This window comes from Narcine bancroftii, chromosome 4 (genome assembly GCF_036971445.1).
Source record: "Narcine bancroftii isolate sNarBan1 chromosome 4, sNarBan1.hap1, whole genome shotgun sequence".
NCBI lineage: Eukaryota > Metazoa > Chordata > Chondrichthyes > Torpediniformes > Narcinidae > Narcine > Narcine bancroftii.
The window spans coordinates 70,324,241-70,339,969 of record NC_091472.1 but is presented as its reverse complement, the minus strand read 5'-3'; the positions used below and the strand labels follow the sequence as shown (position 1 = coordinate 70,339,969).

The following is a 15,729-nucleotide window of genomic DNA, read 5'->3' as shown; positions in this document are numbered from 1 at the left end:
TCTGCCAATGAGGCACTATATCATCCTTGGGTGCTATTTGTATGCCTAAGAGTAATTCATCAACCCAGTTAGGTCCCTGCAGACCGCCATAAGGTTCAACTTTAAATGCCTGTGGAGCCTTTATACTAGCTTGTTGGATTGTGGGTGGTATGCAGTTATGTGGTATAACTTGGTTCCAAGCAGGGTGGCCATTGCTGATCACAGGCTTGTCGTGAATTGGGCACCTCAGTCAGACGGGATGTGTGCTGGCAGACCGAAACGTGCTATCCAGGCAGAAGTGAGGGCCCTGGTGCAGGTGTCAGTAGTCCTGTCTGCCAGTGGAACTGCTTCGTAGACCGATCCACTGTAGTGAGAAGAAAACGAAAACCACATGATACCGGTAGTGGGCCTAAAATGTCCACGTGTATGTGGTCAAATATCCAATACGTCAGCTCAAAAGATTGTAGTGGGGCTTTCGTGAGTTGTTGAACTTTGGATGTCTGGCAACAAGTGCATTCTTTACCCAATTGCTAACCTGTTTTCGAAGGCCATGCCCCACAAATCTGTTGGCTACCATCTAGACAGTTGTTCTGATCGATTGGATGTGCCAACCTGTGTACCGTGTCAAATGTCTGCTGCCTCCAGACCACTAGAACGATTGGCAAGGACAACCTGTAGATGTGTCACACAGGAGTTCGAGTCTCCTGTTCCGTAACATGAAATTTCTTTATCTGCCTGTTGTGCTTACATGAGCATAACATTGTCAACCCCTTGGGCTAAGGTCTGCACGGATTGTATCGCCAGTCGAGACGGTGCATCTGCCATTAAGTTGGCCTTTCCTGAGATGTGTTCAATGGCTGTCGTGAACTCAGAAATGTATGATAAATGTCTCTGTTGACAACCCAAACCATGGATCTGATACCTTAGTGAAGGCAAATGTAAGTGGCTTGTGATCTGTAAAAGCCATGAAATGCCTGCCCTCTAGAAAATATCTAAAATATCTGATAGCTAAGTACAGTGCCAACAATTTTCGATCAAAAGCACTGTACTTGAGTTCTGGTGATCTTGGTGCTTACTAAAGAAAGCCAATGGTTTCCAATGCCAATCGATGTACTGTTCAAGAACCCCTCCTACTTATACACTGGGCACATCCACTTGGGTAAACCAGCAATGTGGCATTAGTCAGTGCTTCCTTGGCGCTCTTGACTGCTGCCGACGATTCTTTGTCCCAAGTGACATCCCTTGCCTGACACCAGACTGAAGATGGGGCAATAAAAGTTCACCATTCCAATGAACTCCTGGGCTTTAATTGTGCTTGGCTTAGTGAAACACCTTGACAGGCTTTGATCTGTGTTTGTCGATTCTATGGCCCAGAAAGTCTATGATCGCTAACCCGAATTGACACTTTGCCGGGTTGATGGGCAGCCCAAACTCATTCAAACAAGTGAAAAGCTTGTGCAGGTGCGACAGGTGTTCCTGACGACTGTGGCTAGCAATGAGAGGGGACTTGATAGAGGTGTTTAAGATTTTAAAAGGGACAGACAGAGTAAATGTGGATAGGCTTTTTCAATTAAGAGTGGGGGAGATTCAAACTAGAGGGCATGGTTTAAGATTGAAGGAAAATTATAAGGGGGACATGAGGGGAAATTTCATTACGCAAAGGGTAGTAGGGATGTGGAATGAGCTTCTGACAGATATGTGGTCGAGGCGGGATCATTGGTTACATTTAAGGAAAGACTGGATAGTTACATGGATAGGAGAGGACTGGAGGGGTATGGACCGAGTGCTGGTCAGTGGGACAAGGAGGGTGGGGATTTGTTACGGCATGGACTAGTAGGGCCGAACTGGCCTGTTCTGTGCTGTAAGTGGTTATATGGTTATCATCTAGGTATATGAAGTAAAAGTTGAGATTGCATCCCACTCTGTCTATTAAACTTTGGAAACTCTTCACGGGATTCTTAAGCCCAAAAGGCATCCTTCTGAATTCAAAAAAGCCAAAGGGTGTAATAATATGTCATCCAGGTGGACCGGGATCTGATGAGCCCCCCAGACCAGGTCCACCTTGAAAAAGATACAGGCACCCTGCAGGTTGGATGCAAAGTCCTGTAAATGCAGTACCAGTAGCAATCCATTGCAGTAACTTCGTTCAACTTCGTTCAATCACCACAGGGTCTCCATGTGGAGTGGGGGAGGCCCAAGAGCTATTGGATTGTTGTACAATACCCATGCCCTCCTTTCAAACTCCTCTTTGGCCAGACTAAGTTTATCTGGAGGGAGGCTGCGAACTCAGGCTTGCAATGGTGACCCTTCGGTTGGTATGTGATGCTGCACCCCACGTTTTCAGCATCGCTGAGGTTAATAGCGGCATAATTATTGCGGGGAATTCCATCAACAACCTGATAAATTCATTCTCCGAAAGAGTAATGGAGTGTAAATGTGAGGATGGCAGCTTGGCCTCACCTAGAGCGAAAGTCTGGAAAGTGTTGGTATGAACAAACCTTCGTCTCTCGAGATCAACCAGCAGACCATGTGCTCTGAGAAAATCAGCTCCCAGTAGTGGTTGTGTGACCGTGGCCAATGTGAATGACCATGTGAACTTAGTATCACCGAACTGAAGCGGGATCCTACATGTCCCAAATATTTAGATTGTACTGCAGTTTGCAGCTTTCAATGTTGTCCCAGGTTTTCTGTAATTCCCCGAAGGGGAAAGCTCACTGATCTCAGCCCCTGTATCCACCAAGAAACGCTGGCTGGAATGTCTATCCAGACATATAAAAGGCAGTCTCGATGGCTAGGTGCCACAGCCATTAACAGCAGCTGACCTGGCACTCTGAAACGCACAGAGTGGTCAGCAGCGTTGAGCTTCTGTGCCCCATCATTGTTGGATACACTGATGGATGCTATCTTTGTCCCTCATTGCCTTCTGGCCGTCTGGTGATCTGATTGACCCTGATGCCGGTCTAATGTTGGAGTTGCATGGTGTGGTGACCTGTTCTATGGATGTCACGCTTATTTGCTTAGCATGCCATAGAATGTCAGCACAGGCCGCAACTCTCCAAGGGTCACAAATCCTTATCGACCAGCAGCATATGGCTATCTTCTGGAAATTGCTCCAAGAAAGCCTGTTTGAACATGAGGCAAGACCTTTGCCTTTCCACTGGTGCCAACATTTCATTCATGAGCTTGGAAGGGGTCCTGTCTCCCAAGCCATCCAAATTAACAGGACACTCGCTCATGTCGTGAGAGGCCAAAGGTATGGATGAGCAGACTCTTGAGCACCATATACTTGCCCTGCTCCGGAGGCTGCTGCAGAAAATCAGAAACTGCATAGAGTCTCTTGATCCAGGGCACTTACTACATCGTGGTACTGCGTGGAATCAGATGTTATCTGCCCCAGCTAGAATTAAGTTTTTGCTTGGTCAAACCACACGTGTAGTTGTGAAGTCTAAAACATTTGGCTGATTCAGAGCCACGGCATGCATCGAAGAAAAATTTTCCATGTTGGGGTCCAAATATCATTTGGGCCATCAGGATCACCATTGTAGTGAAGTATTCTATATTGAGCTAATACAGACAACGGTGCACATGTTGTGAAATAGTTGTACTTGTTGTCGAGTTAATGTATGCACTGGGTAGATGATGTACATGCTGTGGAGTTTAGTGCAAGTCTGACACCTCCAGGCCTGCATGCAGGGTTTATATACATCACTGTTTCTATCACATGGACAGGAAGTGATGTCATCAGCCCAGATAAAAACCTGGGTTGGGTGCAGGTCAATTTCCCCATTTTCCACAGCATATCTGCCAGTTTGGGAGCTCGTTCGCTTGCTGGTAAGTGGGTTGCCACAAGACCTTAAATAAATCTTTGATTGAATGTTGTTTTGTAGGAACCTGATGGTGGAGTGATAGCAACCAGTCCTGAACCTGGTGGCACAAGTCCTGTGGCACTTGTACCTCCTTCCTGATGACAGCAGTGAGAACAGAGCATGTCCTAAATGGTGGGATCTTTGATGATTCCTGCTGTTCTCTGATGGCAGTGTTCCATGTAGATTTTCTCTATGTTGGGGAGAGTTTTGCATGTGATGTGCTGGGTTTTGTGCACTACCTTCTGCAGGACTTTCTGCTCAGATGTATTGGTGCCTGTTTTCCAGGACATGATGCAGCCAGTCAGCACACATTCCATTGTCCAGGAAAGATCCTCTGAGATGGTGACTCCCATGAATTTAAATTTGCTCACTTTTTCCACCTCTGGTCCCCTTAATGATCACTAGATTATACATCTCTGGTTTTCTCTTTCTGAAGTTCCCAATCAGCTCCTTGGTTTTGGTGACATTGCATGTGAGTTTGTTGTTAGTATACCATTCAGCCAATTTGGTATAATTTATAAAACTTAAAATTTGGAAAATACACAATTATTCCATTCATCAAAATGCACGCTCATCCTATTCTCTACACTGTATTCCATCTGCTATTTTCTTGCTAAACTTCTGAACCCAATTCCTTTTGCAGACTTGGTGCTTTTTTCACACTACCTGGCCCTTTTTGTATCATCTGCAAACTTAGCCATGAAGCTATCAATTCTGTCATCCAAATCATTGCCATATAACACAAAAAGCAATCCTAGCACTAGACAGCCAGCAAATCAGCAATCTCACTTTTATCCCCACTCTGCCTCCTGCTGGCCAGTAAATCTATCCATGCTCCTATCTTTCTTATAATACTATGGGCTATTATCTTGCTTAGAAGCCTCTTGTCACCTTGTCAACTACAAGGTTGGTCTGTCCTTCCTGTTATCTCCTCAAAAAATTCCCACAAGATTATTTCCCCAAAAGGAAACCATGCTGAGTTCTATCTATTTTATTTTGTGCTTCTAAGTGTCCCAGAACCTCATCTTTGAAATAGTCTAATATCTTGACAACTACAGGAGACTGACTTACTGACCTGTCTTTTGTCTCACTCCTAAAGAGTGGATAATTAATTTTTTTGTTTTCTGCTGAGAAATGTTCAGGATAATTTTAATAAATAAACACCATTCCTTTCATTAGGAGAGGTGGTTTTATTGTTTTATTTTAACATGTATGTTTCCCTGTTTCTGAAGTTCTGATTACGGAAGAGATCCAAAAATTGAACTTTTTTTTGCAGCGTCGCCATGACGTCACAAGTTGAAAAAATTTATCACCCAACTTGCCCATGTGGGCCTCTGATGCTCTGTTGATACCATTTTGATAACAACAGAGCTCTCGTGTACTGTACAAAGATTTGATTGCAAATGGCAAAAAGGTCTTTAGATATCACAATGGATGTCAGTGAAAAGAAAAAAGGAAGCATTTGTTTAGCAATAGAACTGAAAGATGCATTTATCTTATTTTGTAAACAGAGATCAAGTTTTTTGGTATGTATTCAACATTATTTCATGCTCAAAGCCTGCTGTTTTTTGTTGATGCTACTGAACTGCTTAAAGCCATTCTTCCAACAACCAATGAAAAACTAATAACCAAAAACCTTCTGGTTGCAAGCATTTTGGATACAGGGAAATGTACTGTAGCAGTTATTGAAGCAACAGTAGACCAGTTCCTACATGTTGTAAATTTCTTGACTTTCTTAAATTTAAGTTTAGACATACAGCATGGTAACAGGCCATTTCCATTTTGGCCCACAATCCCGTGCTGGCCAATAAACCTATAACCCCGGTAAGTTTCAAATCGTTGGAGGAAACTGGAGACTGACGCAGACATGAGGAGAACATACACATTCCTTACAGTGTGATTTGAACCCTAGTCCCAATCGCTGGCACTATAACAGCATTCCGCTAACTGTGCTTACGAAGAATTCTTGTAAAGGATTTGCATACTTTCTGTAAAAGGAATTGTGCTTTCAGTTTAACTTTTAAAAAATGTTGCCAGTTGTTCCTGTGATTGGGTAAGCACCACAACTACATTGAGTATTGAAAAATCTTAATAAATATTGTCGCTTCCTCAAAGGTGCGTCTTCTAATGGTCAGTCGAATGGCTAAGCCAGAAGAGGTACTAGTGGTGGAAAATGACCAAGGAGAGGTTGTGCGAGAATTCATGAAGGACACAGATTCCATCAACTTGTATAAAAATATGAGGGAAACACTTGGTAAAGTTTTTTTTTTCTTTCTTTCTCCAAGTAGGGTAATGTTGAAGGTATGAACCTGTTTGAAAATAAGCACACCAATGAGTGAATTATTTTTCTTCCTCATAATTTTCAAATTTTAATGATATTCTGAGCTGAATCATTTAAATGGTAAAGTGCATCAGAGATTATTTGAAACCTTATAACAATTTGCAAATTTCTTTTGTTGTATTATACTTTGAAATGGTTCTGAATAGAACATAATGCAGAAAACAAGACCTTCTTGTCTGCCCAACTATTCTTTTGTCTAGTCCCACTGACCTGCACCCATTCCATATTCCTCCATACCTCTCCCATCCATGTATCTGTTGAATTTTTTTCTAAATGTTAAAATTAAGCTTGCATTCACCACTTCAGCTGGTAGCTCATTCCATACTCCCACCACTCTGTTTAGAAATTTCCCCTAAACTTCTCCCCTTTCATCCCTAATCCATGTCCTTTGGTTTATATCTCGCGTAATTTCATTGGGGGTGGGGGGGGGGAGTCTACTCATATTTACACTATCAATACCTAACATCATTTTGTATCCCTCAATCACATCTCCCCTCATTCTTCTATGATCCAGGGAATAAAGTCCTAACCTGTTTAACCTTTTCCTTTAACTCAGTTCCTCAAGACCCAGCAACATCCTAGTCAATCTCTGCACTCTTTCAATGTTATTTACATCTTTCTTATAAGTTAGGTGACCAAAATTGCAAACAATACTCCAAATGTAGGCTCACCAGTGTCTTGTACAACTTTACCATAACATCTCAACTCCAAGACTCAGTACTTTGATTTATGAAGGCCAATATGCCAAAAGCTCTCTTTACGACCCTATCTACCTTTGACCACTTTGAGGGAAATATGTATCTGTATTCCCAGATTACTTTGTTCTACTGCACTCCCCAGTGTCTACTATTTACTTGGTTTGTCCTTCCAAAATGCAATACCTCACACTTGTCCACATTAAATTTAATCTGCCATTTTGCAGTCCCTTTTTCAAATTGATTCAGTTCACTCTGCAAGCTTTGAAAGCCTTCCTTGTTCTCCATTACGTCTTCAATTTTTTTGATCATCTGCAAACTTGCTGATCTAATTTACCAGATTATCATCTAGAATCTAGGCATCAGGAGCTCTGGTGGGTGAGTGCATGAGAAGCAGAATACTAAATGATGGAAGCGGAATAGACCAAGTTCCCACTTCCACACATCGGGTTCTACATTGTTGGCTCGAAGAACTATTTTATTTAAATGGAAAGACTCTAATCCACCTACTTTGACTTAATGGTTCTCTCAAATTATGTCATATTTAAGTTTTGAGAAAGTCAGGAGTCATATATTTAATATTTCCGTTAAATTTGAAGAGACGTGGCGACCTTTTATAAATTATTTCCACATGACGGTATAATTATTTTCCCTTCCGGACTACATTTAATTTTATTTCTTGTCTCTTTGTTGGTGAAGACAAGACGATTAAGTTTTTTTACTAAGATCTCAGGATAGGCTACCCGGTCTTTTTGTTTTGTCTTTATCTCATAAATTTTTTTCTTTTTGGAAGATTTCAATTTGAGGGGATGAGAACATGTTAATTGTGGTGTAATGCAATATGTTATATGATGTCATACAGTGATTTTTTTTCCTTGATTATGTACTCCTATTCTCCTCATGTATTGTTTATAATATGATTAATAAAAAGATGGAAGAAGAAAGGAAATGGAATAGACCAGAGTTGTGTGGGAAATTGGAATTCTAGCTGATGATGAGAGAGTTGTTTGGTAGCACAAAGCTGGAGCAGTTGGAAGTTGCACTAATCCTTTGAATAGAGAGGCCGATGAGTACAAGATGAAGTCTAGAAAAATCTATTATTTAGAGTGGGAGGAGAGGGAGTTTAAAATGGAACAAGTGCATTTGAAAACCTTGTCAATTTGAGTGGGTGGGAATCTGGTTGCGAAAAAAAGGAATATAAACCATTAATTCAAGTTGATCTGATTGTAACCTCAACTCCATATTACCAACTGCCAGTGTTAACCTTTCACCCCTTTATCTGCTTTCCATCACCCTTTGAGGAAAAGTTTCAAGGGCCACAACGTCTTGAGAAATTTTGCCCCCTCTGACTGAAGTGGGTGACTTTTTATGAACGAGGTTGATAATTTCATCCTTTGTAATATACTCCATTAGCCAGAACTTTGCCCATTTCATTTGTGTTGTCATGTCCTTTATGGAGTGTTGGTGTGGAAAGTGGAGTCATTTGAAACAGAAATATGATGTAATGGAGTATTTGTAGAAAGCAGGAAGGGAGATAGTATAGTTGGGGTGATTGGTTGTCTGTGAGCTTGTGATTTAAAAGCTCATTTCTAGGTTATCCCTTGAAATGGAGGTAAAGAAATTGGGAGAAAAGATTCAGATTTTGCATTTGAGACTTTCTGTATTGACATTCATGAGATGGAGGACACCACTGATTAGGAAGAATATAACTGGACCAATCATTATAACAAGTTAGAGAATGTAAATGCTACTTGGTTTTCAAAATTTTCTCACTGCAGGTATTAAGATGTTGCACTCCAGCAAAAGTTGATAGGTTTAACTAACTGGACAGAAAAGTCCAGCTAAATGTCACCCACCCTTTTAACTGAAGTATGTCACTTCTCTCTCACCACTGTTAAGGAATCATGACCACAAAGTGTGGAAGTTGTCAGACCGCTATAAAATTTTAATTTTAAAAAGTGAAAATCGCTTAACTGCAAAGGACTTTTGTACCAGAAAAGTGGATTAAATCAAGTATTTTCTAAACTGAAACCAGTAGATCCAAATCAAAATGTTGTTAAAGTTATGAATAGAAGGCTATTGGAAATTTGTACTTGGTATCCAGGGGACCAAAGCAGAAAGGAATAAAGTTTATAAACTTTATTTATAATTTCTGGGTAGAATATATCAGAAGTATAGAATGTATCTGGGCTTTTACCTCTGGAAGGAAGCATTTTTCTTGAATATTATCTTGCAGATTTATAGAATGATTCTCATTGAAAAAATTCAAGAGATTCAGAGCTATTATTAGTACAAATTCTTTTCAAATGATTAGATGTGGAAATGTAGATATCAACTCTCCTGTAAATTGGAATATTCTAGAATTTCCTTTTTCTCTTTCCCCCCCCCCCCCCCCCCCAGTGTACCTTACACATTTGGATTATGCTGATACTGAGCGGATTATGACGGACAAGCTTCACAACCAAGTGAATGGGACCGAGTGGTCATGGAAGAATCTAAATACCCTCTGTTGGGCTATTGGTTCAATTAGTGGTGCTATGCATGAGGAAGATGAGAAGAGATTTTTAGTAACTGTAATAAAAGTAAGTGAATTGATGTTGAATGTTCTTGGTGTTTTTAATCAATAGTAAAATCCCTGTTATCCATAATTCAAGCAACCAGCAAAAAAAATTTGCAGAAAATAAATTGGTAAAAAAATGTGAACATTTATAATTGGCGCCTGCTAGTGGTAATTTTGCCAATCACACAGCATGCAATCTCAAGCAACTGGAAAATACACTAATCCAGTATCTCTGAATCCCCATAGGTGCTGGGTACTGGGGGTTTTACTGTATTAGATTTCATTGCTTCCAGGCCCAGTTCATATATCAGCTTTCTGAATTGTTCTGTTGTTGATGGAGATTGGCTGGAAGTGATTGATGATCAATTTTCTCAGAAAACAATGAACTGAGGAAACAGCTATAGTAAAATCTCTCAAGAAATCATGTATAATCCTCTAAAAATTAGTATAAATTTCTTTGGTTACATTGAAGACATGCCACTCTTCCTGGTTGCTATCTTTCACCAATCCCTCAGTTTTTCAGTGATGTTCCTGACATCAGTACTGTACGAGCAAAGATTTCAAGTAACTTTATTTGTGAAGAACCTTTGATTCCCAAACAAGTTCCATTCCTTTGCCTATCCATCACTTTCTGTGGCAAATTTCTGGAATTAATCCAGATTGTTTGCAACTTTAAGGTCATATTTGACTATGAGAGAGATTCAGGATTGCGCAACAAACTTGAGATCATGCATTCAGTCATCAAGACCCTTTAAGCAACTTAACGTTGCCTTATAATCCCTGGATTAGGACAAATCTTCATTTGTAAAGATACAGATTAAATGAATCATAATTGATATCTGTAAGGTGTTTGTATGTTGTCTGTGTGGGTTTGTAAGTTAATTGGGGTATTTGGGAGGCACAGGTTCATAGATCAGGAGGGTCTGTTACTGTGCTATATGTTTATGTTTAAATATATAAAGAGCAGGTGGGTTTCAAGGGAAAACAGTAAATTGGATGCAAAATTGTGACAAGGATACATATTTAACATAATTGCAAGTAGGATTAGAAGGGATTTGAGAATGATCCATCCAAATGGTGATCAAGTTCAAACTTTGTGCCTGAAGGTGTGGGAAAGATTGAAACACTGCATTTACAACGTTCTTGATGTACTGTAACCTTTCAGATCATGAGCTGGAATCAACTTGGGGTAATATTCTATGTACAGTAGTTACATACAGTGAGCAAAATGCTATGTGATTTGGTGTTGTTAAATTTCTGCAGAAGCAAAATGTAAATGATGGCTATCTGAAACAAAAACAAAAAATACAATGTCACTAGCAAGTATTACTATTTCAGGGTGATGAGTGGTCACAAACATTTTCTAATTTCCACTTTAAATTTAAGTTGAGTTGTAATATTTGTATTGTTTTAACTTTAGGATCTTTTGGGATTATGTGAACAGAAGAGGGGTAAAGATAACAAAGCCATTATTGCTTCAAATATCATGTATATTGTGGGACAATACCCACGTTTCCTGAGAGCTCACTGGAAGTTTTTAAAAACTGTGGTTAACAAATTGTTTGAATTTATGCATGGTAAGTTTCTGTTGTAAAGTGTATGTTTTGTATAATATTTGGTTTTTTTTTAAAGAAGTTTGTTTTAAATTGAAGATGTCAACATCACATAAATGAAACAACTGTTAAACAAGCTTCTTTTGAACTGTTTAAATCTTACTATCTTGTTCTGCATTTTAAAAAAATGATAATATTTGATTGTCCTCAGATCCTTGTTTTCCCCCCCCCCCCCCAACTTTCAGATGAGTAGAATGTCCTAAAAAAAGGAAAGGTTGAGCTGCTTTATTTTTACCTATATAATTAATGTAATTATGTGTAAAGTTGATTTTAAATATCTAGTATCTAATTAATCTTGGATGCTGGTTAGCCAGTTTGAAAACTCAAGACCAAAGCAAGCAGTTTATATGTGCAGAGTAGTTGTGTAGAAGCATATCCCTTCTTGAAATTCAACTGGTAAGAAAATTATTATTTTGCAAAAGATCCGTTCCAGTTTCCGTGGGGGAGGGGGAGGGAGGGGAGGGGAGGTACATTTGTTTACCATCTGGTCATTTATGCAGGTTCAGTTGATTTTTTAAAAATTAAAAATTGAATAGCTTTTTGTAGGTCAATTTATTCTTTCTACCCAGCTTCAAACAGTAACAGTAAGAATGTTACAAATAACATGCTGGAATAAACACTTTTCTGCTTAACAGAGGAACTAATCCATGATATGCTGAAACTTTTTAGCATTAGTCTCTGTATTGTGATTACTTCCAAGATAAAATTTAAAACTCATAACCTGGTTGTCAGGTGAGACTGCAACAAATTTAATCAAGGCAGCTTTCCATGTCCCTTAATGCAAAACAAGAATAATAGTTAATCTCTGAAATGTAATTGGCTTTCTGACTTTTTCTCCCATTTCTGTTGGTTTGAGTAGAGTAGCAAAACATAAGATTTCTATTGACTACTTTGACAAAATTTTTATTATTGGAACTTAGAAACTCATGATGGAGTTCAAGATATGGCATGTGATACTTTCATTAAAATTGCTCAAAAATGTCGTCGCCACTTTGTTCAGGTGCAAGTTGGAGAAGTGATGCCATTCATTGATGAGATCCTAAATAATATCAATACAATAATTTGTGATCTTCAGCCACAACAGGTAAGGTTTTTTTGGAATGAATTTGTACTTTGGAATCCAGGAAGTAGGTGTATAATCTGAAAAATTAACTATATTTTTCATCATGAGGGTATTGCTGTCAAGACCAGTTTTTGATGTTCTTCACTTGCCTGTAAGGGTGATTGTAAGCCATTGAACATCTATAATCCCTGTGGTGAACTCTTGCAGTTCCTTTGGGGAGAACATCAAATGTGGAAAATTGCAGCATAGTGACAAGCCTTTCCGCCCATGTTGCCTGTAACAACCACGATGTTGATGATAAGTTAATCCCACCTGTCTGCATGTGGTCCTTATCTCACTGTTCCCTACCTGTTTATGTATGTCTGAACGCATCTTAAATAAATATTGCTGTTCTATCAGCTTCTGCCCCTTCCCCTAGTAGTGTGTTCTGGGCACTTACCATCCTCCTGTGTAGTTAAAGAAAACATGCCTTCTAAATCACTTTTAAACTTCAATTTAGCCCCCTGCACTCCACACACCTTAGCTTAAACCTATGCCCTTGAGTATTTGACATTTCCATTCTGGGGGGGAAAATACTCTTGACTGTCTAGGCCTCTCATATTGTTATATAGTTCTCTCAGATTAGCCCTCAGCTTCTTTTGCAAAGACAATCCAGATTTAACCACTTTCTCCTTGTAGCTTGTACTTTTGTATTCAGGCAATATCTTGGTGAACCTCTTCTGCACCCTTTCCAAAGCTTCCACATCTTTCCTGTATTGTGGTGACCAGAATTGGATAAACTGGACACAAAATGTGGCATAAATTTTGGGCTACTGCAATTTTGTTTGTCAAATTTTGTACTCAATACCCTGAGCAATGAAGACAAGCTTGCCATATGCTGCCTTTACCACCTTTTCAACTTTTGTTGCCACTATCAGAGACCTGTAAACTTGCACCCAAGGATCTGGATCTCTGTGCATTAATACTCCTCAGTGTCCTGTGTTATGGGCCCAGAGGACCCCAAAACCCAGCAACAATAGAAATTCACTAAAACAAATGGTTACTTAAACAAAAGTTGCTTTTAATTTTCTTTAAACATAAAAATCAAGCACATCAAGCTTTAACTTATTACTATTAACTTAACCCCCTTCTAATTATAAGCTCACGTGTATGTAATGTATGCATAAATTCAGAAAAGTCCTTTGATTCACAATCCAATCTCACTTCTCACTCCTCCAAGTTTACCGTCAATTCTTATACTGTGCACAGAATTTAACATTTATGAATCTTCACCAGGCTTTGGTCCTTGAAAGGTAAATGGTTACCACTCAGGAAGGTTCTTGTCAGTTTTCAGAGAGAGATAGACATAAACTGATACTTTCCAAGCAGCCACTTCAGTGTCTTGCCAAAGAAACTTGCCCCTTCAGGGTTTTCCAGATGATAACCTCTTACTTTCAGGTCATCTCAGAGTTCCTTTTCTATTTCCTTTATCTCAGGCAGAACATTATACAGCCAGCCATTTCCTCTAGTATGGACGACAAGGGCTTTGACCAGGCTGAACTCAGAACTCACTACCTATCTTCAAAATGTTTTTTTTTCCACAAGCTTGTCAGCTTGTCATGTTCCAGTCCCAGCTACTGCTGCTGAACTGTGGAACTGAACTCTCGTCGACAAAACCACATGATCCTCTTAGAACAGCAAACTGCATTCGGACAGACTGTGGAACCAGACCCAATCTTCCAAGTCCGTTCATTTGTTGCTTTCCAAAACAATAATCCATTACTCCACAGCATGTCCAATTAACACTGACTTGTGAAATCTGTACAGGTATTCTTCAAAGTTTTTTCAAAGGTACTCACTTAAAGCCTGGACTGTCTGGCTTGAGCAGAGCTCTGGCATTTTAAATGAGATCTGTGTTGTGAAGTGTTTGTTTGTGACCTACACTAAAAAACCTGCCACAATTTATCTCCTTTAAAACCTATCTATATACAATATAAAATATAACATAATCCATCACACCTGCTACTTTATGCTTTGCTTTTTATCCAGATTTTTTAATATTTCTCTGCCCAAATTTCCAAATGTTCCTTTTCTATCCTTTGACAATTTCATTCCTAAGTGCAATTTTAACAATTAAAATCAAACTAATTTTGAGCCAAGCTACCAACTAAGGATTTAATGTAATTTTATTATCAAGATCAGATTTGAGGGTTCAAATTATTGGCTCTGATAATGAAGGAGCAGTACTGCTTTTTCTTAAGTTGAGATAGGTTAAAGGTTCCATTATTGTCATGTAATACTACATTTGGAATGTAACATACATGAAATTCTTTAACTGTTGTATATGGTAAGGCAGACAGAGATGGCATTTGTCCAGTGCCCCTCACAGAAACCTATAGCACCTGGTATTCCTAGGCAGACTTCCTGCCAAGTACTGACCACTTTTGAGCCTGCATAGCTTCCGAGATCAGATAATCTTGGGCGTATTGTGACATTTTCTTGGTGAAGGTAGTGGTTGCATTTGAGTGAAATTCTTGTCCTGCAAGAAAGTTGAGGTCACAAGGTTGAATGTTGTCACATGAGCCTTGGGTTCCTGCAGAGTATTTCTTAAATTGATCACACAGCAGCCACCATGTATCTTTGGAGTGAATGTACAAAATGGGTGTCAGTCATGTGGCTTTATTCTGAATGGTGGCATGCTCCTTGACTAGTTCAGGCTGCATTCATCATACATATGGTGATTCAATACTAATTTACTTTCTTCAGTCTCTTTGCATAATTCTATTAAAATATTATTTAATTGCCTATAGGTTCACACATTTTATGAAGCTGTTGGTTATATGATTGGTGCTCAGACAGATCAGGCAGTGCAAGAACACTTGATAGAAAAATACATGATGCTGCCAAATCAGGTCTGGGACAGTATAATACAGCAAGCAACTAAAGTAAGTAGAAGTATTTAATTATGGTTTCCTTCTGGATATAATGTTAAGTTAGCAATTTTTAAGGTCTCAAAATGCATTGAAATGATTGTGATTGGGATGGATTTATAAATGGATTCTTTCATTATTTTGTACAGCATAATGGGTGGCACAGCTCGTAGAACTGTTGTCTCACAACTACAGCAAAAGTGGTTCATTTCTGACCTCCAGTGTTATCAGTTTGCACATTCTTCCTGTGATTACAAGGGTTGCCCTTGAGAGCTCCAGGTTCCCCTTGCTGTCTAAAGATGTGTGTGTTGGTCGGTCAATTGACTACGATAAACTTAACTAGGGAATAGATGAGTGGCAAAACCATGAGGGAGTTGAAGAGATGGTGAGGAAGAAAGATTACAGGAAATTTAGAGGGCTGTTGGGACTGGTCTCTGGTCTGGCATAGGTTTGGTGCGCCAGATGGTTGTGAACTTGGAGTTCTGTTGATTCTTTTGTATTTAATTCAGATTTTGAGCTATTTTATTCTGAAATGTGGATATGAGAAAATGTACAAAACTTCATTGAATTGCATGTTGTGGAATGTTGAATTCTTCCAGATGCTGCTGCACCAAAATTAACCTTTTTATGCCAAAATGATTTTTTTAAAGACTTTTAAGCACAGCATTTTCATTCTTTTTTTAAGCTGGAAGAATTTTCAAGT

General features: G+C 39.2%; 1 protein-coding gene across 8 annotated transcripts in view; it reads left to right on the top strand.

The window, feature by feature from the left end:
• Positions 1–15,729, top strand: part of LOC138760665 (exportin-1) — a 74,536-nt gene that overhangs the window by 32,580 nt on the left and 26,227 nt on the right. For all 8 annotated transcript variants that reach the window (XM_069931559.1, XM_069931556.1, XM_069931557.1 and 5 more), the window contains 5 exons: positions 5,961–6,099; positions 9,282–9,463; positions 10,862–11,018; positions 11,975–12,138; positions 14,907–15,041. In XM_069931559.1, the coding sequence (XP_069787660.1) occupies positions 5,961–6,099; positions 9,282–9,463; positions 10,862–11,018; positions 11,975–12,138; positions 14,907–15,041 (777 nt within the window). The remainder of the gene's footprint in view (positions 1–5,960; positions 6,100–9,281; positions 9,464–10,861; positions 11,019–11,974; positions 12,139–14,906; positions 15,042–15,729) is intronic.